The 25,096-nt window shown below is 46.9% G+C and overlaps 1 protein-coding gene across 1 annotated transcript in view; it reads right to left on the bottom strand.

Annotated features, from left to right (window-relative positions):
* Positions 1-25,096, bottom strand: part of LOC135525527 (neurexin-3a-beta-like) — a 347,678-nt gene that overhangs the window by 107,473 nt on the left and 215,109 nt on the right. Inside the window, exon 4 of the mRNA XM_064953198.1 lies at positions 6,781-6,870. Within this exon, the coding sequence (XP_064809270.1) occupies positions 6,781-6,870 (90 nt within the window). The remainder of the gene's footprint in view (positions 1-6,780; positions 6,871-25,096) is intronic.

The raw sequence follows: 25,096 nt of genomic DNA, 5'->3' as shown, positions 1-25,096 counted from the left end.
GATGGGGAAAATGGCTAATCAGGGGCAGGAATTAGGGGCAGGAATCTGATGGGGAAAATGGCTAATCAGGGGCAGGAATTAGGGGCAGAAACCTGATGGAGAAAATGGCTAATCAGGGGCAGGAATCTGATGGGGAAAATGGCTAATCAGGGGCAGGAATTAGGGGCAGGAACCTGGTGGAGAAAATGGCTAATCAGGGGCAGGAATTAGGGGCAGAAACCTGATGGAGAAAATGGCTAATCAGGGGCAGGAATTAGGGGCAGGAACCTGATGGATAAAATGGCTAATCAGGGGCAGGAATCTGATGTGGAAAATGGCTAATCAGGGGCAGGAATTAGGGGCAGGAATCTGATGGGGAAAATGGCTAATCAGGGGCAGGAACCTGGTGGAGAAAATGGCTAATCAGGGGCAGAAACCTGATGAAGAAAATGGTTAATCAGGGGCATGAATTAGGGGCAGGAACCTGATGGAGAAAATGGCTAATCAGGGGCAGGAATTAGGGGCAGGAACCTGATGGAGAAAATGGCTAATCAGGGGCAGGAATTAGGGGCAGAAACCTGATGGAGAAAATGGCTAATCAGGGGCAGGAATCTGATGGGGAAAATGGCTAATCAGGGGCAGGAATTAGAGGCAGAAACCTGATGGAGAAAATGGCTAATCAGGGGCAGGAATTAGGGGCAGAAACCTGATCGAGAAAATGGCTAATCAGGGGCAGGAATTAGGGGCAGAAACCTGATGGAGAAAATGGCTAATCAGGGGCAGGAATTAGGGGCAGAAACCTTATGGAGAAAATGGCTAATCAGGGGCAGGAATCTGATGGAGAAAATGGCTAATCAGGGGCAGGAATTAGAGGCAGAAACCTGATGGAGAAAAGGACTAATCAGGGGCATGAATTAGGCACAGGAAGCTGATGGAGAAAATGGCTAATCAGGGGCAGGAATCTGATGGGGAAAATGGCTAATCAGGGGCAGGAATTAGGGGCAGGAACCTGATGGAGAAAATGGCTAATCAGGGGCAGGAATTAGGCACAGGAAGCTGATGGAGAAAATGGCTAATCAGGGGCAGGAATCTGATGGGGAAAATGGCTAATCAGGGGCAGGAATTAGGGGCAGGAACCTGATGGAGAAAATGGCTAATCAGGGGCAGGAATTAGGCACAGGAAGCTGATGGAGAAAATGGCTAATCAGGGGCAGGAATCTGATGGGGAAAATGGCTAATCAGGGGCAGGAATTAGGGGCAGGAACCTGATGGAGAAAATGGCTAATCAGGGGCAGGAATTAGGGGCAGAAACCTGATGGAGAAAATGGCTAATCAGTGGCAGGAATTAGGGGCAGGAACCTGATGGAGAAAATGGCTAATCAGGGGCAGGAATTAGGGGCAGAAACCTGATGGAGAAAATGGCTAATCAGGGGCAGGAATTAGGGGCAGGAACCTGATGGAGAAAATGGCTAATCAGGGGCAGGAATTAGGGGCAGGAATCTGATGGAGAAAATGGCTAATCAGGGGCAGGAATTAGGGGCAGGAACCTGATGGAGAAAATGGCTAATCAGGGGCAGGAATTAGGGGCAGGAACCTGATGGAGAAAATGGCTAATCAGGGGCAGGAATTAGGGGCAGAAACCTGATGGAGAAAATGGCTAATCAGGGGCAGGAATTAGGGGCAGGAATCTGATGGGGAAAATGGCTAATCAGGGGCAGGAATTAGGGGCAGGAACCTGATGGAGAAAATGGCTAATCAGGGGCAGGAATTAGGGGCAGAAACCTGATGGAGAAAATGGCTAATCAGGGGCAGGAATTAGAGGCAGGAATCTGATGGGGAAAATGGCTAATCAGGGGCAGGAATTAGAGGCAGGAACCTGATGGGGAAAATGGCTAATCAGGGGCAGGAATTAGGGGCAGAAACCTGATGGAGAAAATGGCTCATCAGGGGCAGGAATTAGGGGCAGGAACCTGATGGAGAAAATGGCTAATCAGGGGCAGGAATCTGATGGGGAAAATGAATAATCAGGGGCAGGAATTAGGGGCAGGAATCTGATGGGGAAAATGGCTAATCAGGGGCAGGAATTAGGGGCAGAAACCTGATGGAGAAAATGGCTAATCAGGGGCAGGAATCTGATGGGGAAAATGGCTAATCAGGGGCAGGAATTAGGGGCAGGAACCTGGTGGAGAAAATGGCTAATCAGGGGCAGGCATTAGGGGCAGAAACCTGATGGAGAAAATGGCTAATCAGGGGCAGGAATTAGGGGCAGGAACCTGATGGAGAAAATGGCTAATCAGGGGCAGGAATTAGGGGCAGGAACCTGATGGAGAAAATGGCCAATCAGGGGCAGGAATCTGATGGGGAAAATGGCTAATCAGGGGCAGGAATTAGGGGCAGGAACCTGATGGAGAAAATGGCTAATCAGGGGCAGGAATCTGATGTGGAAAATGGCTAATCAGGGGCAGGAATTAGGGGCAGAAACCTGATGAAGAAAATGGTTAATCAGGGGCATGAATTAGGGGCAGGAACCTGATGGAGAAAATGGCTAATCAGGGGCAGGATTAGGGGCAGGAACCTGATGGAGAAAATGGCCAATCAGGGGCAGGAATCTGATGGGGAAAATGGCTAATCAGGGGCAGGAATTAGGGGCAGGAACCTGATGGAGAAAATGGCTAATCAGGGGCAGGAATTAGTGGCAGAAACCTGATGGAGAAAATGGCTAATCAGGGGCAGGAATTAGGGGCAGAAACCTGATGGAGAAAATGGCTAATCAGGGGCAGGAATTAGGGGCAGGAACCTGATGCAGAAAATGGCTAATCAGGGGCAGGAATTAGGGGCAGGAATCTGATGGGGAAAATGGCTAATCAGGGGCAGGAATTAGGGGCAGGAATCTGATGGGGAAAATGGCTAATCAGGGGCAGGAATTAGGGGCAGGAACCTGATGGAGAAAATGGCTAATCAGGGGCAGGAATTAGGGGCAGGAACCTGATGGAGAAAATGGCTAATCAGGGGCAGGAATTAGGGGCAGGAACCTGATGGAGAAAATGGCTAATCAGGGGCAGGAATTAGGGGCAGGAACCTGATGGAGAAAATGGCTAATCAGGGGCAGGAATCTGATGGGGAAAATGGCTAATCAGGGGCAGGATTTAGGGGCAGGAATCTGATGGGGAAAATGGGTAATCAGGGTCATGAATTAGGGGCAGGAACCTGATGGAGAAAATGGCTAATCAGGGGCAGGAATCTGATGGGGAAAATGGCTAATCAGGGGCAGGAATTAGGGGCAGGAACCTGATGGAGAAAATAGCTAATCAGGGGCAGGAACCTGATGGAGAAAATGGCTAATCAGGGGCAGGAATTAGGGGCAGGAACCTAATGGAGAAAATGGCTAATCAGGGGCAGGAATTAGGGGCAGGAACCTGATGGAGAAAATGGCTAATCAGGGGCAGGAACCTGATGGAGAAAATGGCTAATCAGGGGCAGGAATTAGGGGCAGGAACCTGATGGAGAAAATGGCTAATCAGGGGCAGGAATTAGGGGCAGAAACCTGATGGAGAAAATGGCTAATCAGGGGCAGGAATTAGGGGCAGAATCCTGATGGAGAAAATGGCTAATCAGGGGCAGGAATCTGATGGGGAAAATGGCTAATCAGGGGCAGGAACCTGATGGAGAAAATGGCTAATCAGGGGCAGGAACCTGATGGAGAAAATGGCTAATCAGGGGCATGAATTAGGGGCAGGAACCTGATGGAGAAAATGGCTAATCAGGGGCAGGAATTAGGGGCAGGAACCTGATGGAGAAAATGGCTAATCAGGGGCAGGAATTAGGGGCAGAAACCTGATGGAGAAAATGGCTAATCAGGGGCAGGAACCTGATGGAGAAAATGGCTAATCAGTGGCAGGAACCTGATGGAGAAAATGGCTAATCAGGGGCAGGAATTAGGGGCAGGAACCTGATGGAGAAAATGGCTAATCAGGGGCAGGAACCTGAAGGAGAAAATGGCTAATCAGTGGCAGGAATTAGGGGCAGAAACCTGATGGAGAAAATGGCTAATCAGGGGCAGGAATTAGGGGCAGAAACCTGATGGAGAAAATGGCTAATCAGGGGCAGGAATTAGTCACAGGAAGCTGATGGAGAAAATGGCTAATCAGGGGCAGGACCCTGATGGAGAAAATGGCTAATCAGTGGCAGGAACCTGATGGAGAAAATGGCTAATCAGGGGCAGGAATTAGGGGCAGGAACCTGATGGAGAAAATGGCTAATCAGGGGCAGGAACCTGAAGGAGAAAATGGCTAATCAGTGGCAGGAATTAGGGGCAGAAACCTGATGGAGAAAATGGCTAATCAGGGGCAGGAATTAGGGGCAGAAACCTGATGGAGAAAATGGCTAATCAGGGGCAGGAATTAGTCACAGGAAGCTGATGGAGAAAATGGCTAATCAGGGGCAGGAATTAGGGGCAGAAACCTGATGGAGAAAATGGCTAATCAGGGGCAGGAAGCTGATGGAGAAAATGGCTAATCAGGGGCAGGAATTAGGGGCAGGAACCTGATGGAGAAAATGGCTAATCAGGGGCAGGAAGCTGATGGAGAAAATGGCTAATCAGGGGCAGGAAGCTGATGGAGAAATTGGCTAATCAGGGGCAGGAATTAGGGGCAGGAACCTGGTGGAGAAAATGGCTAATCAGGGGCAGGAAGCTGATGGAGAAAATGGCTAATCAGGGGCAGGAAGCTGATGGAGAAAATGGCTAATCAGGGGCAGGAAGCTGATGGAGAAAATGGCTAATCAGGGGCATGAATTAGGGGCAGAATCCTGATGGAGAAAATGGCTAATCAGGGGCATGAATTAGGGGCAGAATCCTGATGGAGAAAATGGCTAATCAGGGGCAGGAATTAGGGGCAGGAACCTGATGGAGAAAATGGCTAATCAGGGGCAGGAATTAGGGGCAGGAACCTGATGGAGAAAATGGCTAATCAGGGGCAGGAATTAGGCACAGGAAGCTGATGGAGAAAATGGCTAATCAGGGGCAGGAACCTGATGGAGAAAATGGCTAATCAGGGGCAGAATCCTGATGGAGAAAATGGCTAATCAGTGGCATGAATTAGGGGCAGAATCCTGATGGAGAAAATGGCTAATCAGGGGCAGGAATTAGGGGCAGAAACCTGATGGAGATAAGAAGTAAACCACAAGGCGCTGTGAAGTTTCGAATGAGACACGCAATTTCTAAAATCATATTTAAATGCCAAATCTAAGTAGTAACAAATCTTCATAATCTTCAAGTTAAAACGACAAAATGGTAACACTCGACTTAGAAAGTATTGAGTAAAATGTTAACCCGCTAGTAAATAATTTTCCCAGTTTCAACATAGCACTGTGGTTTAAATGAGATGGTTCCTATACAGGAACCAAATGAGCGGAAATTCCAGAGCGCAAACTAATTGTACTCGTTAAAACTCAAACTTTCATTAAAATTCACATGCAGGGTACTCAATTCAAGCCACACTCGTTGTGAATATAGCCAAGATGTCAGATTTGTAAAATGCTTTTCGGCGAAAGCATGAGAAGCTATTATCTGATAGCATGCAGCCCCCAGATACACACAAAGGGGACGTAAACAAAGAAATTAGCGTAGCCGGCGCTACCCAAAACGCAGAAATAAAATATAAAACATTCATTACCTTTGACGAGATTCTTTGTTGGGACTCCCATATGTCCCATAAACATCACAATTGGGTATTTTTTTTCGATTAAATCGGTCCATATATACCCAAAATGTCCATTTACGAACGCCGTGAAATCCATGGAAAATGCACGTTTCCCAACACAATGTAATTTTTTGAAATTCATAAAGTTGCCTATAAACTTTGACAAAACACTTCAACCTACTTCTGTAATCCAAGTATAGGTATTAGTAAACGTTAATAAACGATCAAATTGATCACGGAGCGATCTGTATCAAATAACTAGAAGTTTAGAAAACGAAGTGCAATTTCTAGTCGAGATCTTTTTTGGGTGCACATCTGAAGACCGGATGTGGTATTCAGTGATTAGACCAAATATAAATGGGCCTGGAAATCACAACACTGGAATCTGTAGGAATTGCAAACACAGTTCCATCATTTATGGAAAGCCATAGACAATACAAACACTGGCGGATTGTTTTTTTCTTCTTCGATTTAGTGACCAGGTTTTCTTGCGATTTTGATAACGGAACTCGTCCTGCTATAGTCACAGACACCATTGAACCAGTTCTAGAAACTTCAGAGTGTTTTCTATGCACACATACTAATCATATGCATATACTATATTCCTGGCATGAGTAGCAGGACGTTGAAATGTTGCGCGATTTTTAACAGAATGTTGAAAAAAGTAGCTCTATCTGAATTCATAAATTAATAAATTATTGTCAGACTATTGTTATCTGACTCAATATTTTAGATGTATGACTGCATATTGATTCATGCATTAGATGCATTTACTTGTGTTTGAGCAGGCATTCAGGTTTTAATGGGTGTGGACTTTAGGAGATACTTCATTATTTTATTATCTTATTTTTCGAAGGATTCACAGAGTATATGAAATACTATATTATTGTGTAATATTCATTAGCAGTCCATTTAACTGAGTAGAGTGTTTATGAATTATCATGGGATTTACGTTGTTAAAAGTGTGACAAAGGATGTTAGGTTAAAATAATTTTTTTGTAGTGTGAAAATGTGCTATGTTTCAGCAGGAAAATACAAAAAGAAAACATCCCTTCAATGTTGAGTTCAATAGAAGATCATTTTAAAGTTGTGTTAAGTTTACCTTTCTCCTGTAGCCAATCCACTACTGGCCGGGCGTATTTCAAAGGGAATTTCTTAGTGGCAATTTCAAGACGTTCATTATCGGTCGTCGCTGTAAAAAAAAAAACATTTTAAATGTTAATAAACTGTTTATATTTGGCATTTTAACACGTTTTTAACACATGTTCACTTCAAACTTTTCTTTTCATGCAAGTATTAACAAAAAAATGAATAACAGGTTAGAATTGATGTGTTGTTTATGAGATAGCTGAAGGGTTAGCAGTAAAATGATAACAAACATTAAAGTAATTTGATGCTCTGATGAATTTCATGACACCTTGTTCATAGGAGACAGAAGCCCCTTTATATTTGTGCATTCAATTAATTTAAACATCGACAAACACATTTAGAACTGAGGCACCGTAAAAAATATACTTTTGGGATGAAGGGTATTCTAGTACCTTGAACCTCACAGAACAGTTCCACTGCACATTCACAATGCAACCATTCCATGGAATTAACATCCAGTCCATAGTATTAGCACCCAGTCCATAGTATTAACATCCAGACCATAGTATTAACATCCAGTCCATAGTATTAACATCCAGACCATAGTATTAACATCCAGTCCATAGTATTAATATCCAGTCCATAGTATTAACATCCAGTCCATAGTATTAACATCCAGACCATAGTATTAACATCCAGTCCATAGTATTAACGTCCAGTCCATAGTATTAACATCCAGTCCATAGTATTAACATCCAGTCCATAGTATGAACATCCAGTCCATAGTACATTTACATTACATTTAAGTCATTTAGCAGACGCTCTTATCCAGAGCGACTTACAAATTGGTGAATTCACCTTCTGACATCCAGTGGAACAGCCACTTTACAATAGTGCATCTAAATCATTAAGGGGGGTGGTGAGAAGGATTACTTATCCTATCCTAGGTATTCCTTGAAGAGGTGGGGTTTCAGGTGTCTCCGGAAGGTGGTGATTGACTCCGCTGTCCTGGCGTTGTGAGGGAGTTTGTTCCACCATTGGGGGCCAGAGCAGCGAACAGTTTTGACTGGGCTGAGCGGGAACTGTACTTCCTCAATGGTAGGGAGGCGAGCAGGCCAGAGGTGGATGAACGCAGTGCCCTTGCTTGGGTGTAGGGCCTGATCAGAGCCTGGAGGTACTGCGGTGCCGTTCCCCTCACAGCTCCGTAGGCAAGCACCATGGTCTTGTAGCGGATGCGAGCTTCAACTGGAAGCCAGTGGAGAGAGCGGAGGAGCGGGGTGACGTGAGAGAACTTGGGAAGGTTGAACACCAGACGGGCTGCGGCGTTCTGGATGAGTTGTAGGGGTTTAATGGCACAGGCAGGGAGCCCAGCCAACAGCGAGTTGCAGTAATCCAGACGGGAGATGACAAGTGCCTGGATTAGGACCTGCGCCGCTTCCTGTGTGAGGCAGGGTCGTACTCTGCGGATGTTGTAGAGCTTGAACCTACAGGAACGGGCCACCGCCATGATGTTGGTTGAGAACGACAGGGTGTTGTCCAGGATCACGCCAAGGTTCTTAGCGCTCTGGGAGGAGGACACAATGGAGTTGTCAACCGTGATGGCGAGATCATGGAACGGGCAGTCCTTCCCCGGGAGGAAGAGCAGCTCCGTCTTGCCGAGGTTCAGCTTGAGGTGGTGATCCGTCATCCACACTGATATGTCTGCCAGACATGCAGAGATGCGATTCGCCACCTGGTCATCAGAAGGGGGAAAGGAGAAGATTAATTGTGTGTCGTCTGCATAGCAATGATAGGAGAGACCATGTGAGGTTATGACAGAGCCAAGTGACTTGGTGTATAGCGAGAATAGGAGAGGGCCTAGGACAGAGCCCCGGGGGGACACCAGTGGTGAGAGCGCGTGGCGAGGAGACAGATTCTCGCCACGCCACCTGGTAGGAGCGACCTGTCAGGTAGGACGCAATCCAAGCGTGGGCCGCGCCGGAGATGCCCAACTCGGAGAGGGTGGAGAGGAGGATCTGATGGTTCACAGTATCGAAGGCAGCCGATAGGTCTAGAAGGATGAGAGCAGAGGAGAGAGAGTTAGCTTTAGCAGTGCGGAGCGCCTCCGTGATACAGAGAAGAGCAGTCTCAGTTGAATGACTAGTCTTGAAACCTGACTGATTTGGATCAAGAAGGTCATTCTGAGAGAGATAGCGGGAGAGCTGGCCAAGGACGGCACGTTCAAGAGTTTTGGAGAGAAAAGAAAGAAGGGATACTGGTCTGTAGTTGTTGACATCGGAGGGATCGAGTGTAGGTTTTTTCAGAAGGGGTGCAACTCTCGCTCTCTTGAAGACGGAAGGGACGTAGCCAGCGGTCAGGGATGAGTTGATGAGCGAGGTGAGGTAAGGGAGAAGGTCCCCGGAAATGGTCTGGAGAAGAGAGGAGGGGATAGGGTCAAGCGGGCAGGTTGTTGGGCGGCTGGCCGTCACAAGAAGCGAGATTTCATCTGGAGAGAGAGGGGAGAAAGAGGTCAGAGCACAGGGTAGGGCAGTGTGAGCAGAACCAGCGGTGTCGTTTGACTTAGCAAACGAGGATCGGATGTCGTCGACCTTCTTTTCAAAATGTTTGACGAAGTCATCTGCAGAGAGGGAGGAGGGGGGGAGGGGGAGGAGGATTCAGGAGGGAGGAGAAGGTGGCAAAGAGCTTCCTAGGGTTAGAGGCAGATGCTTGGAATTTAGAGTGGTAGAAAGTGGGTTTAGCAGCAGAGACAGAGGAGGAAACTGTAGAGAGGAGGGAGTGAAAGGATGCCAGGTCCGCAGGGAGGCGAGTTTTCCTCCATTTCCGCTCGGCTGCCCGGAGCTCTGTTCTGTGAGCTCGCAATGAGTCATCGAGCCACGGAGCGGGAGGGGAGGACCGAGCCGGCCTGGAGGATAGGGGACATAGAGAGTCAAAGGATGCAGAAAGGGAAGAGAGGAGGGTTGAGGAGGAAGAATCAGGAGAAAGGTTGGAGAAGGTATGAGCAGAGGGAAGAGATGATAGGATGGAAGAGGAGAGAGTAGCGGGGGAGAGAGAGCGAAGGTTGGGACGTTAACATCCAGTCCATAGTATTAACATCCAGTCCATAGTATGAATATCCAGTCCATAGTATTAACATCCAGTCCATAGTATTAACATCCAGTCCATAGTATTAACATCCAGTCCATAGTATTAACATCCAGACCATAGTATTAACATTCAGACCATAGTATGAACATCCAGTCCATAGTATGAACATCCAGTCCATAGTATGAACATCCAGTCCATAGTATTAACATCCAGTCCATAGTATGAACATCCAGTCCATAGTATTTAACGTCCAGTCCATAGTATTAACATCCAGTCCATAGTATTTAACGTCCAGTCCATAGTATGAACATCCAGTCCATAGTATGAACATCCAGTCCATAGTATGAACATCCAGTCCATAGTATTAACATCCAGTCCATAGTATTTAACGTCCAGTCCATAGTATGAACATCCAGTCCATAGTATGAACATCCAGTCCATAGTATGAACATCCAGTCCATAGTATTAACATCCAGTCCATAGTATTTAACGTCCAGTCCATAGTATGAACATCCAGTCCATAGTATGAACATCCAGTCCATAGTATTAACATCCAGTCCATAGTATGAACATCCAGTCCATAGTATTAACATCCAGTCCATAGAATGAACATCCAGTCCATAGTATTAACATCCAGTCCATAGTATTAACATCCAGTCCATTGTATGAACATCCAGTCCATAGTATTAACATCCAGTCCATAGTATGAATATCCAGTCCATAGTATGAACATCCAGTCCATAGTATTAACATCCAGTCCATAGTATGAACATCCAGACCATAGGCATTAAGGTGCACTTTGGAACAGGTTGTATCTTAAGTTCTGCCCTGTTTCTTCCCATCTTTTCCATCCCCCAATTGAGACCACCACTTCTGCAAGGATAGAGACAGTAGGTACAGTAGCTTTGCATGGGTGTGTGTGCGGGGGTGTGGGTGTGTGTTTTAGGGGTGTCGGGATGTGGGGTTGTGTGTCGTGTGGGCGTATGGGTGTGTGTTGTGTGGGTGTGTGTGTGTGTGTGTCGTGTGGGTGTGTGTTGTGTGGGTGTGGGTTGTGTGTGTGTGTGTGTTTTTAGGGGTGTTGGGATGTGTGTGTCGTGTGTATGGGTGTGTGTTGTGTGGGTGTGGGTCGTGTGGGTGTGTGTGTGTTTGTTGGGTGTGTGTTGTGTGGGTGTGTGTCGTGTGGGTGTGGGTCGTGTGTGTGTGTGTGTTTGTTGGGTGTGTGTGTGTGTGTCGTGTGGGTGTGTGTTGTGTGGGTGTGTGTTGTGTGTTGTGTGTGTGTTGGGGGGGTGTGGGTGTGTGTTTTAGGGGTGTTGGGATGTGGGGATGTGTGTCGTGTGGGTGTATGGGTGTGTGTTGTGTGGGTGTGGGTCGTGTGGGTGTGTGTGTGTTTGTTGGGTGTGTGTTGTGGGGGTGTGTGGGTGTGTGTCGTGTGGGTGTGTGTCGTGTGGGTGTGGGTCGTGTGTGTGTGTGTTTGTGTTTGTCATGCTCCTTACCCTGCACGCTGAAATTGGAGCCTCATTCTGGAAGATTTACCCTCAGTATCTCCAGGAGACAATGGCAGCCCGGTTCCTTTATCTGGCAATCCGCACCACTCTTATTTAATCGCAGGATTAGATGCCCGGCTCATACTGGAAGGCTTATCTCCCTCCCTCCCTCCCTCCCTCCTTCCATCCCTCCATCCCTCCGTCCCTCCCTCCATCCCTTCTTCCCTCCCTCCCTCCATCCATCCATCCCTCCGTTTCCCTCAGCACCCCAGTAGAGATTTATAGGTGTGTGAGATTCGGTTTTCGATAGCTGTAATTGTGTTTGGCTTGTAGGGTACACCAAGTATTCATCCCACACCTAGAGACGACCCAAACACCCAGAGACGACCCCATCACCTAGAAATGACCCCATCACCCAGAGACGACCCCATCACCTAGAGACTACCCCATCACCTAGAGACTACCCCATCACCTAGAGACTACCCCATCACCTTTTATTCTGTGCAGATAAAGGTGGCCCAAGGTATTTCTTATCCAAACACAGCCGCTCCCCCGGTCTGTCTCTGTCTCTCCATCTCTTTCTCATTCTCTCTCCCTTTCTCTCACTTTATGTATTGTCAGGTTTTCTGTCAGTGACAGCGGAGTATCCATGTTGTGAAGCGTTCTGCAGTGCGGCAGGCAGCATCAAAGGTCTCAACACGGACCACGGCATCACTGTCGTCCTACCCTTGGACACGGAAGACATCTCGGATCCCGAGAACAGAGCAGACTTTCCCCTGCACAGAGATCCACCGGAGACTCCTCCTTTATCGTCCCCCAGACAGAGCCGCAAGCCGCAGGACCTGTCAGTCAATCTGATCACTCCCGATAGGAGGTCAATTCTCCCTACTTGTCAAGTTCTGAGACACCGGCTTGATGCAGTTTGCAAGACAAAAGGGAGAAATAGGTCTGAGAGGCAGGCTGTATCGTTCCCTTCGCTCGTCTCCATTGTGTGTTGAGCCAGTTGCATAAAGCTAGAGGGAAAATAAACCTGCAACGGTGCGACGATCACAGGTTGGCTCAGACGAAGCACAGCCTCATTCACATGAAACAGGATGGGCCTGTGCAAATGAAAGCAATCGTCCTCAAACACGTAGTCTGTCTTCTGAATGCAGCTCCTGATGAGCTAGGAGGAGGTGCAGTCTGTCTTCTGAATGCAGCTCCTGATGAGCTAGGAGGAGGTGCAGTGTGGCATCTGAATGCAGCTCCTGATGAGCTTTGAGGAGGTGCAGTCTGGCATCTGAATGCAGCTCCTGATGAGCTAGAAGGAGGTGCAGTGTGGCATCTGAATGCAGCTCCTGATGAGCTAGGAGGAGGTGCAGTGTGGCATCTGAATGCAGCTCCTGATGAGCTAGGAGGAGGTGCAGTGTGGCTTCTGAATGCAGCTCCTGATAAGCTAGGAGGAGGTGCAGTCTGGCTTCTGAATGCAGCTCCTGATGAGCTAGGAGGAGGTGCAGTCTGGCATCTGAATGCAGCTCCTGATGAGCTAGAAGGAGGTGCAGTGTGGCATCTGAATGCAGCTCCTGATGAGCTAGAAGGAGGTGCAGTGTGGCATCTGAATGCAGCTCCTGATGAGCTAGGAGGAGGTGCAGTGTGGCTTCTGAATGCAGCTCCTGATAAGCTCGGAGGAGGTGCAGTGTGGCTTCTGAATGCAGCTCCTGATGAACTAGGAGGAGGTGCAGTCTGGCTTCTGAATGCAGCTCCTGATAAGCTAGGAGGAGGTGCAGTCTGGCTTCTGAATGCAGCTCCTGATGAGCTAGGAGGAGGTGCAGTCTGGCATCTGAATGCAGCTCCTGATGAGCTAGAAGGAGGTGCAGTGTGGCATCTGAATGCAGCTCCTGATGAGCTAGAAGGAGGTGCAGTGTGGCTTCTGAATGCAGCTCCTGATGAGCTAGAAGGAGGTGCAGTGTGGCATCTGAATGCAGCTCCTGATGAGCTTTGAGGAGGTGCAGTCTGGCATCTGAATGCAGCTCCTGATGAGCTAGAAGGAGGTGCAGTGTGGCATCTGAATGCAGCTCCTGATGAGCTAGGAGGAGGTGCAGTGTGGCATCTGAATGCAGCTCCTGATGAGCTAGGAGGAGGTGCAGTGTGGCTTCTGAATGCAGCTCCTGATAAGCTAGGAGGAGGTGCAGTGTGGCTTCTGAATGCAGCTCCTGATGAACTAGGAGGAGGTGCAGTCTGGCTTCTGAATGCAGCTCCTGATAAGCTAGGAGGAGGTGCAGTGTGGCTTCTGAATGCAGCTCCTGATAAGCTAGGAGGAGGTGCAGTCTGGCTTCTGAATGCAGCTCCTGATGAGCTAGGAGGAGGTGCAGTCTGGCTTCTGAATGCAGCTCCTGATGAGCTAGGAGGAGGTGCAGTCTGGCTTCTGAATGCAGCTCCTGATGAGCTTGGAGGAGGTGCAGTCTGGCTTCTGAATGCAGCTCCTGATGAGCTAGAAGGAGGTGCAGTCTGGCATCTGAATGCAGCTCCTGATGAGCTAGGAGGAGGTGCAGTGTGGCTTCTGAATGCAGCTCCTGATGAGCTAGAAGGAGGTGCAGTGTGGCTTCTGAATGCAGCTCCTGATGAGCTAGAAGGAGGTGCAGTCTGGCTTCTGAATGCAGCTCCTGATGAGCTAGAAGGAGGTGCAGTCTGGCTTCTGAATGCAGCTCCTGATGAGCTAGAAGGAGGTGCAGTCTGGCTTCTGAATGCAGCTCCTGATGAGCTAGAAGGAGGTGCAGTCTGGCTTCTGAATGCAGCTCCTGATGAGCTAGAAGGAGGTGCAGTCTGGCTTCTGAATGCAGCTCCTGATGAGCTAGGAGGAGGTGCAGTGTGGCTTCTGAATGCAGCTCCTGATGAGCTAGAAGGAGGTGCAGTGTGGCATCTGAATGCAGCTCCTGATGAGCTAGAAGGAGGTGCTGCTATTTCAAGGCAATTTGCCGCAGAGTATTTCTTCTCTTCAGCTTTTCTCTCTTCACCACAGCAAGCCTGACTCTGGCAGTAGATCCCTATCTCTCTATCTTTACCTCACAGATAAGAAAATGGTCAGAGGCAATGAACCACTGTTTGGAGTGGTTTGACTGTTTTAGTACTACCTGAACAGAACGAGTGGTTCCTGGTGAACACTGAAAAATCCTAAAAGGGAGGGAAGAAACAGTGTAAAGGTTTCCTATCAGAGTTAGGCAAATCTCCTGTCCCAATGACTAACTGTAGGACCTGGCCAGGGAACAACGCTGACACTGGCTACATGACAGTATTATTCAGTAATCTAGTCCTCAAAAGCCTTGATTGTCTCTGAACCCTAAAACCTAGAAACAGCCATTCCTTCTGTGTACTCTCTATTCTCACAAATGGCTTGTTATAGCCCTGACATGGTACAGTGTCATAATTAAGTGATCAAAATCAGTTGTCCCAGAAACTAATAAAGAGCCGGTGGCTCTGTTCACCAGGGGAGAACACCTGCCCCCTCTCATTGGCTCTGTTCACCAGGGGAGAACACCTGCCCCCTCTCATTGGCTCTGTTCACCAGGGGAGAACACCTGCCCCCTCTCATTGGCTCTGTTCACCAGGGGAGAACACCTGCCCACTCTCAATGGCTCTGTTCACCAGGGGAGAACACCTGCACCCTCTCATTGGCTCTGTTCACAAGGGGAGAACACCTGCCCCCTCTCATTGGCTCTGTTCACAAGGGGAGAACCACAGCCCCCTCTCATTGGCTCTGTTCACAAGAGGAGAACACCTGCCCCCTCTCATTGGCTCTGTTCACAAGGGGAGAACACCTGCCCCCTCTCATTGGCTCTGTTCACAAGGGGAGAACCACAGACCCCTCTCATTGGCTCTGTTCACAAGGGGAGAACCACAGCCCCCTCTCACTGGCTCTGTTCACAAGGGGAGAACCACAGCCCCCTCTCATTGGCTCTGTTCACAAGGGGAGAACCACAGCCCCCTCTCATTGGCTCTGTTCACAAGAGGAGAACACCTGCCCCCTCTCATTGGCTCTGTTCACAAGGGGAGAACCACAGCCCCCTCTCATTGGCTCTGTTCACAAGGGGAGAACACCTGCCCCCTCTCATTGGCTCTGTTCACAAGGGGAGAACCACAGCCCCCTCTCATTGGCTCTGTTCACAAGAGGAGAACCACAGCCCCCTCTCATTGGCTCTGTTCACAAGGGGAGAACACCTGCCCCCTCTCATTGGCTCTGTTCACAAGGGGAGAACACCTGCCCCCTCTCATTGGCTCTGTTCACAAGGGGAGAACCACAGCCCCCTCTCATTGGCTCTGTTCACAAGGGGAGAACCACAGCCCCCTCTCATTGGCTCTGTTCACAAGGGGAGAACCACAGCCCCCTCTCATTGGCTCTGTTCACAAGGGGAGAACCACAGCCCCCTCTCATTGGCTCTGTTCACCAGGGGAGAACCACAGCCCCCTCTCATTGGCTCTGTTCACAAGGGGAGAACCACAGCCCCCTCTCATTGGCTCTGTTCACAAGGGGAGAACCACAGCCCCCTCTCATTGGCTCTGTTCACAAGAGGAGAACACCTGCCCCCTCTCATTGGCTCTGTTCACCAGGGGAGAACCACAGCCCCCTCTCATTGGCTCTGTTCACAAGGGGAGAACCACAGCCCCCTCTCATTGGCTCTGTTCACCAGGGGAGAACAACTGCCCCCTCTCATTGGCTCTGTTCACCAGGGGAGAACAACTGCCCCCTCTCATTGGCTCTGTTCACCAGGGGAGAACAACTGCCCCCTCCCTTTGGCTCTGCACACCAGGGAGAACCACAGCCCCCTCTCATTGGCTCTGTTCACCAGGGGAGAACAACTGCCCCCTCTCATTGGCTCTGTTCACCAGGGGAGAACAACTGCCCCCTCCCTTTGGCTCTGCACACCAGGGAGAACCACTGCCCCCTCACATTAGCTCTGCACACCAGGGGAGAACCACAGCCCCCTATCATTGGCTCTGTTCACAAGGGGAGAACCACAGCCCCCTCTCATTGGCTTTGTCATACAGGGGAGAACACCTGCCCCCTATCATTGGCTCTGTTCACCAGGGGAGAACAACTGCCCCCTCCCTTTGGCTCTGCACACCAGGGAGAACCACTGCCCCCTCACATTAGCTCTGCACACCAGGGAGAACCACTGCCCCCTCTCATTGGCTCTGTATACCAAGGGGGAAACACAGCCCCCTCTCATTGGCTCTGTATACCAAGGGGAAACACAGCCTCCTCTCATTGGCTCTGTCATACAGGGGACAACAACAGCCCCCTCTCATTGGCTCTGTATACCACGGGGGAAACACAGCCCCCTCTCATTAGCTCCGTATACCAAGGGGGAAACACAGCCTCCTCTCATTGGCTCTGTCATACAGGGGACAACAACAGCCCCCTCTCATTGGCTCTGTCATACAGGGGACAACAACAGCCCCCTCTTTTTAAAGCCGTGAAGTGCAAGGCTAACTGGGGATACTGCAGGATGTTATTTTCAGAAAGCAGAATCCCCCATTATAGTGAAATGAAAAATGGCAATTTGTGGCCAATATTCGTGTAAATATTGCTTTGTTCAAAGACAATCAGTGTACCAATGTTTGCTTCAAATACACTAAATATATGTAGGATGACGGTACTCTCAGAACCACCTCTTCATGTGATAAGGAGGGGGAAGCTATTTACACTCATGCGCACAACCAGAAATGACTGTTCTACTGAGCCGAAAGGGAGAAAATGAAATCAAAGTACTCTATTATGTAGCTGAGCTTTTTTTGTAATGATGTTTCGCTGAGAGTCAGGAAGCAAGTTCAGGGAGTGTTTTAATAAAATCAACGGAACATGAAACAAAACAAGAACCCGAACAACGCACAAACATGAAACAGAAACAATGGCGCCTGGTGAATGGAACCAAAGGAAGTAACACACATACATACATACATACATACATACATACATACATATATATATATATATATATATATATAGGGCAGCTAATTAAGAAAGTGATTACAGGTGCGCTTAACGATGGTGACAGGTGTGCACCATAACGAGCAGCCTGGTGACCTCGAGGCGGGAGAGGGAGCACAGCTGACACTTTTGGGAGAATAGGAATGAGAATAATCGAATGATAACTCTATTAAATGGCTCAGAATGTGGAGACAGGGTAGCCTAGTGGTTAGAGCATTGGACTAGTAACCGGAAGGTTGCAAGTTCAAACCCCCAATCTGACAAGGTACAAATCTGTCGTTCTGCCCCTGAACAGGCAGTTAACCCACTATTCCTAGGCTGTCATTGAAAATAAGAATTTGTTTTTAACTGACTTTCCTGGTTAAATGAAGGTAAAAATAATACTAATATGTGAATTGGATTCCAGGCTCTGAAAAATGTTGGGAATAGGAATCCAGACTGTAGTATCTCTGGAATTAGAAAGACTCAGAATAATGTGCTATTTATAGACTTGAAAGGGAATGGGAAGAGAGAAGTCGGTTTTCAAAATGTAGATAGAGGTCCCAGAATCACAAAGTAGAGGACTTAACTGATCATGTGTTGTATAACTTTTGTACAATGTCTGTGTTTCAGAGTATACTGTTTCTTCTGTTTAAATAAGCAATATGCAGACATAGCTCCTCCATTTACTGGTTTCTAAAATTCTCATTGTTCGTCTAATTTCAGTTTATGTGATAAAACGAGCAGTCTTTTTGCAGAGAATCATTGTATCATCTAAACCATTGTGAAATATATTTTCCATCACCCAAAATATTGTATTTGCAAGCTGTTAGAAGCTGGTGCACAAAACCCAAAGTAAAAGACGCAAAAACAAAACTTAACAACGGGAAGCACAGAAATAGCCTCGCTTTCAAAGAGACTGACAGAGCTAAAACTCGTATTTCTATGTGATTTTGGTCACGTTGCCCAAGCAGTTTCTTAATGCAGCTTTAACATTTGGAAATAGGTCCTACTTTCCTGCCCCAAGGCAACAAGAATGGGCTTTTCAGACAAATCTGAACAATCTGTCAAAAGGATTTTGAAGCAGAATCAATAGTATACTGGACAAAGTGAAAACACTACTGACAGAACAATACAACACCACTACGGACACAACAACAATTCAACACTACGGACCCAACACCACTACGGACACAACAACAATTCAACAGTACGGACCCAACAACACTACGGACACAACAACAATTCAACACTACGGACCCAACACCACTACGGACACAACAACAATTCAACACTACGGACCCAACACCACTACGGACACAACAACAATTCAACACTACGGACCCAACACCACTACGGACACAACAACAATTCAACACTACGGACCCAACACCACTACGGACACAACAACAATTCAACACTACGGACCCAACACCACTACGGACACAACAACAATTCAACACTACGGACCCAACACCACTACGGACACAACAACAATTCAACACTACGGACCCAACACCACTACGGACACAACAACAATTCAACACTACGGACCCAACACCACTACGGACACAACAACAATTCAACACTACGGACCCAACACCACTACGGACACAACAACAATTCAACACTACGGACCCAACACCACTACGGACACAACAACAATTCAACACTACGGACCCAACAACACTATGGACACATCAACACAACACAACACAACAACACTACAGACCCAACACCACTACCGACACAAAAACACAACTACGGACACAACAACACAACGACACTACGGACACAACAACACAGCAACACTACGGATACAGCAACACTACGTACACAATACAACAACAGAATGGGCGCAGCAGCACTATGGACACAACAACAACACAACATACACAACAGCACAACAACACTGCAGACACAACAGCACAATAACACACCGGATACAACCCCACTACAGACACAACAACACAACAACAGAACGGACACAACACCAACATGGACAAAACACCACAACGACACAACAACACATCAACACAACAGACACAGTAACACAACAACACAGCATACACAACACAACAACAAACAGGCACAGCAACACAACAACACTACAGACACGCCAACACAACTGACACAACAACACTACGGATACAACAGCACGACAACATAACAACACTACGGACACAGCACAACAGCACGACAACACTACATACACAACAACACAACAATACTACAGACACAACACAACAGCACGACAACACTACGGACACAACAACACAACAATACTGCAGATACAGCAACACAACGCAACAAAACTACGGACACCACACTTCGGATACAGCAACACAACGCAACAACACTACGGACATAACACTACGGACACAACAACACAACAGCACGACAACACTATGGACACGACAACACTATGGATACGACAACACTACGGACACAACAACACTATGGACACAACACCACAACAACACATCAACACAACAGACACAGTAACACAACAACACAGCATACACAACAAACAGGCACAGCAACACAACAACACTACAGACACGCCAACACAACTGACACAACAACACTACGGATACAACAGCACGACAACACTACGGATACGACAGCAAAACAACATAACAACACTACAGACACAGCACAACAACACGACAACAATACATACACAACAACACAACAATACTACAGACACAACACAACAGCACGACAACACTACGGACACAACAACACAACAATACTGCAGACACAACAACACAACAACATAACAACACTACGGACACAACACAACAGCACGACAACACTACGGACACAACAACATAACAACACTTCAGATACAGCAACACAACACAACAAAACTACGGACACCACACTTCGGATACAGCAACACAACGCAACAACACTACGGACACAACACTACGGACACAACAACACAACAGCACGACAACACTATGGACACGACAACACTATGGACACAACAACACTATGGAAACGACAACACTGCGGACACAACAACACAACAACATAGCAAAACTACGGACACAACACAACAACACTACGGACACAACAACACAACAACATAGCAAAACTACGGACACAACACAACAACACTACGGACACAACAACACAATGCAACAACACTACGGACACAACAACACTATGGACACAACAACACTATGGAAACGAAAAAACTACGGACACAACAACACAATGCAACAACACTACGGACACAACAACACAACAACACTACGGACACAACAACACAACAACACTACGGACACAACAACACAATGCAACAACACTACGGACACAACAACACAACAACACTACGGACACAACAACACAATGCAACAACACTACGGACACAACAACACTATGGACACAACAACACTATGGAAACGACAACACTACGGATACAACAACACAACAACATAGCAAAACTACGGACACAACAACACAATGCAGCAACACTACGGACACAACAACACAACAACATATCAACACTACGGACACAACAACACAATGCAACAACACTACGGACACAACAACACAACACCACTACGGACACAACAACACAATGCAACAACACTACGGACACAACAACCCAATGCAACAAGACTACGGACACAACAACGCAACAACACTACGGAAACAACAACACTACGGACACAACAACGCAACAACACTACGGACACAACAACGCAACAACACTACGGACACAACAACACTACGGACACAACAACACTACGGACACAACAACACAACCTAAGAACAGATTGTCATTCTAAGCTCCACAATGAACCATAATTCAATCAGTATTGTGACACAACAATAATACAATACTAAAACAAACTACTGAACAACAACCAAACAGGATAAATCATGAGCTAACAACGAGGTAAATCCGGCATCTTTCTAGATTGTCATCATTGTGAACACAGATAGTCTTTGGACAATCTTTTCTATGTCCAAACTTCATGTGATAACAAGAGCAGATGAGAAAAGCGAGACGAAAGTCATGAAAAACATTTTCAAATTGGAATGTGCAAGTATCCATAAGGTCAGAGATGAGCTTGTCCGCATCTTTTCCATTAAGAGCAGACAGCAGAATGTTCTAGAGAAATTGTTCACCACATGCCGTCCCAGCAGGTGCCCCGACGCCACCAACATTATCCAGTGATTTGACTGCCACACACAGGACCCTGGCCACCGTAACCCGGGTAACAGGACAGAACAGCCCAATGGCAGAGGTAATTGTCAACCATTTTCTTCACTGCCGCTGGCTACTGAGGCCTGAAGGGGAGGCTGAGGCCAACAGAGACATCACCATGCATTACACAGTCTGCATGGCACTGGCCTCACAAAGGCCATGTACAGTATGTCCTTTAAGAAATAATATCACACCGAATATATACAAGTATACACATTTACGCTTCTACTGAAGTTTACTGTTGGCAAAATACACAGTCTTACTCAAAGAGATGCTAAAATTTCAAATCCAAACCGGAAGTTATACTTATTTCCAGCATTCAGACAGTATTCATGAACACCTCTAAAGTCTGTGAGTGCTGTCGTGGGAATTGACTTAGTTGTATCTATGGCTGTCTAATTGTCTTCATTTTTTACATTTGATGCTATGTCTATGGTCAACTCTGGTTTTTCTCTGTGTGTTTTCCAGAGCTTTGCCTCTGTTTGCAGGTGTCCTCATTGTCCATGTCTGAAGGTGTCCTCATTGTCCCTGACTGAAGGTGTCCTCATTGTCCATGACTGAAGGTGTCCTCATTGTCCATGACTGAAGGTGTCCTCTTTGTCCATGACTGAAGGTGTCCTCATTGTCCATTACTGAAATTGTCCTCATTGTCCCTGACTGTGCTCATTGTCCCTGTCTGAAGGTGTCCTCATTGTCCCTGTCTGAAGGTGTCCTCATTGTCCATGACTGAAGGTGTCCTCATTGTCCATGACTGAAGGTGTCCTCATTGTCCATGACTGAAATTGTCCTCATTGTCCCTGTCTGTGCTCATTGTCCCTGTCTGAAGGTGTCCTCATTGTCCCTGTCTGAAGTTCTCCTCATTGACTCTTGTGTACTCTCCATCACACTTTCTCTCCAGCTCTCTTTTACTCTGATCCTCAACCCTGATCAAAAATATGAATGCAACAATTTGCAACAATATTTTACTGAGTTACAGTTTGTATAAGGAAACCATTCAATTGAAATACATTTATTATGCTCTAATCTATGGTTTTCACATGATTGTGAATACAAATATGTATCTTACCTTGAAAAAAAGGTAGGGGCATGGATCAGAAAGCCCGTCAGTATCTGGTGTGACCACAAGATACTGACAGTTTTTTTGGCTCACGCATGAGCATAGAGTTGAACAGACTTAATTGTGGCCTGTGAAAATGTTGTCCCACTCCTCTTCAATGGCTGTACGAAGTTGCTGGATATTGCCGGGAACTTGAACATGCTGTCGTACACGTTAATCCAGAGCATCCCAAACATGCTCATTGGTGACTTGTCTGGCGAGTATGCAGGCAATGGAAGAACTGGGAAATGTTCAGCTTCCAGGAATTGTGTACAGATGATAGCGACATCAGGCCGTGCATTATCATGCTGAAACATGAGGTGATGGAATGAATGGCACAACAACGGGGCTCAGGGTCTCGTCACAATATCTCTGTGCATTCAAAGTGCCATTGATAAAATGCAAGTGTGTTCGTTGTCCGTAGTTTATGCCTGCCGCATTCCATAACCCAACCCCATGGGACAGTGGCCCACACAACGCCATACACACTGTCTTCCATCTGCCCGCTACAGTTGAAACCGGGATTGATCCATGAAGAGCACACTTCTCCAGTGTGCCAGTGGCCATCGAAATTTAGAATCTGCCAACTGAAGTCGGTTATGATGCCGATCTGCGTTCAGGTCCAAGACACAAGTTTGGATGAGGAGCACGCAGATGCTTGTGCAAACCCACAGGTTCATCAGTTGTCTGGGTGCCTGTCTCAGACTTTCCCAGAGGTGAAGATGCCGGATGTGGAGGTCCTGTGCTGGCGTGGTTACACATGGCCTGCGGTTGTGTGGCCGGTTGGACGTACTGCCAAATTCTCTAAAACAACGTTGGAGGCGGTTTATGGTGGAGAAATTAACATTCAATTCTCTGGTAACAGCTCTTGTGGACATTCCTGCAGTCAGCATGCTAATTGCACACTCCCTCACATTTGTGGCATTGTGTTGTGTAACTAAACTGCACATTTTAGGTACCCCATTTCTTGATATGCCACACTCCCTTTTCTGACATCAGCTGATTGGGTCTCAGTGACCTCCTCTCGCTGAGATATGTAAATTGGATGGCACCTGTGTTTACAGGTAAGGTGTCCATAGCATTGTCTCATTCTCACAGCCACCGCTGTTGTTCTGAAGATGTGCAAAAACTCAGCCTTTTCACATTGTTACACGAACACACAACTGTATATGTGAGTGAGTGAGTGAGTGAGTGAGTGAGTGAGTGAGTGAGTGAGTGAGTGAGTGAGTGAGTGAGTGAGTGAGTGAGTGAGAAAATAAGAAAGAAAGAGAAAATAAGAAAGAAAGAAAGAAAGAACGAGACAATAAGAAAGAAAGAAAGAAAGAAAGAGAGAGAGACAAAATAAGAAAGAAAGAGAGAGAGAGAAAATCAGAAAATATTTTTTTTAATGGACCCTAACAGATGGCCTATGAGAGTAAGGCTGAGTGGACAGACACACTGCGTTCAGTTTGGTCTCAATCAGAATCTTGGCAGTGTTCCTGCATACTCCTGGAAAGCGCTCGTCATCTGAGAATGGCTCCCGGCCCAAACAGTAATGAAGGTCGTGAGCAATAGTGCCCCTTTTGATGCATGGGTCAGCAGGAGTCAGTTAATCCCTTTACTTCTATCTGACACCACTGACATGGTGGAGAGATCAGAGTCTTCCAAAGCCAGCCATAGACAAATACTAAGTACACTTTGTAGAAGTTAACATCAAGTTTAACATAATCCTATTCTATAGAGTCAACGTCCATGTTGATAACTATGACATCATTTAGAACACCAAGTTATGATAAGTGATGATCCTTCTAGACATTTGTAAACCACTTGTATTCATGGAGGGTACGCTCACATCCTGTACCAACCTACTAGAAGTAGCTTGCTAACGAAAACATTGGAGCGTAAAAGTTTTGTATTCTAGTTTTATTATTACACGTTTCATTTGGCGCTTCGGACCCTTAATTCCCTCTACTTTCTAAAGCCTGGAGCGTCTGGTGAAATAAGTAGTTGTATGTGCCCTTCCCTCCCCTGGTAAACAGTTGAGAGGTCAGCCGTAATAGCTGGGCAATCACAGAGTTTGTGATAGAGCTGCCAAGAAGCCATTAAGAATGAATACCTCCAAGCATTAAGAAAATATAAAGCACAGATGTTTGGCGTCGTTACCACTGAACACCGTGGTCTTTAGATTGAATAAGCTTTATAGTCCCCAAAGCGGCACATGAAAAAGTTGAACTTGACAGTCTGCTACTGTAGATGGCTGTAAACGACTGTTTATGTTAGAGAGGCATTAAATGTCTACCTTAAAAACACTAGGGAAAACAAAGACGAAGCATCCTTTGGAAGTATGGGACAAACAGTGACAATAAGCACTAAACTTTACCAACGAGGTTTGATGCTTGAGACTGAGGGTGTCCTAAAATACCATACGTCAGACTAGGTTGGTGACTCAGAGTTCACGGGAAACATTTTAGGGCAGCATAATCATGTTTTATTTTATTTTTTATTTCGCTTTTTTTT

This window comes from Oncorhynchus masou, chromosome 32 (genome assembly GCF_036934945.1).
Source record: "Oncorhynchus masou masou isolate Uvic2021 chromosome 32, UVic_Omas_1.1, whole genome shotgun sequence".
In the NCBI taxonomy this organism is placed as follows: domain Eukaryota; kingdom Metazoa; phylum Chordata; class Actinopteri; order Salmoniformes; family Salmonidae; genus Oncorhynchus; species Oncorhynchus masou.
The sequence above is the reverse complement of the archived record's forward strand: the minus strand, read 5'-3'. Positions and strand labels throughout refer to the sequence as shown.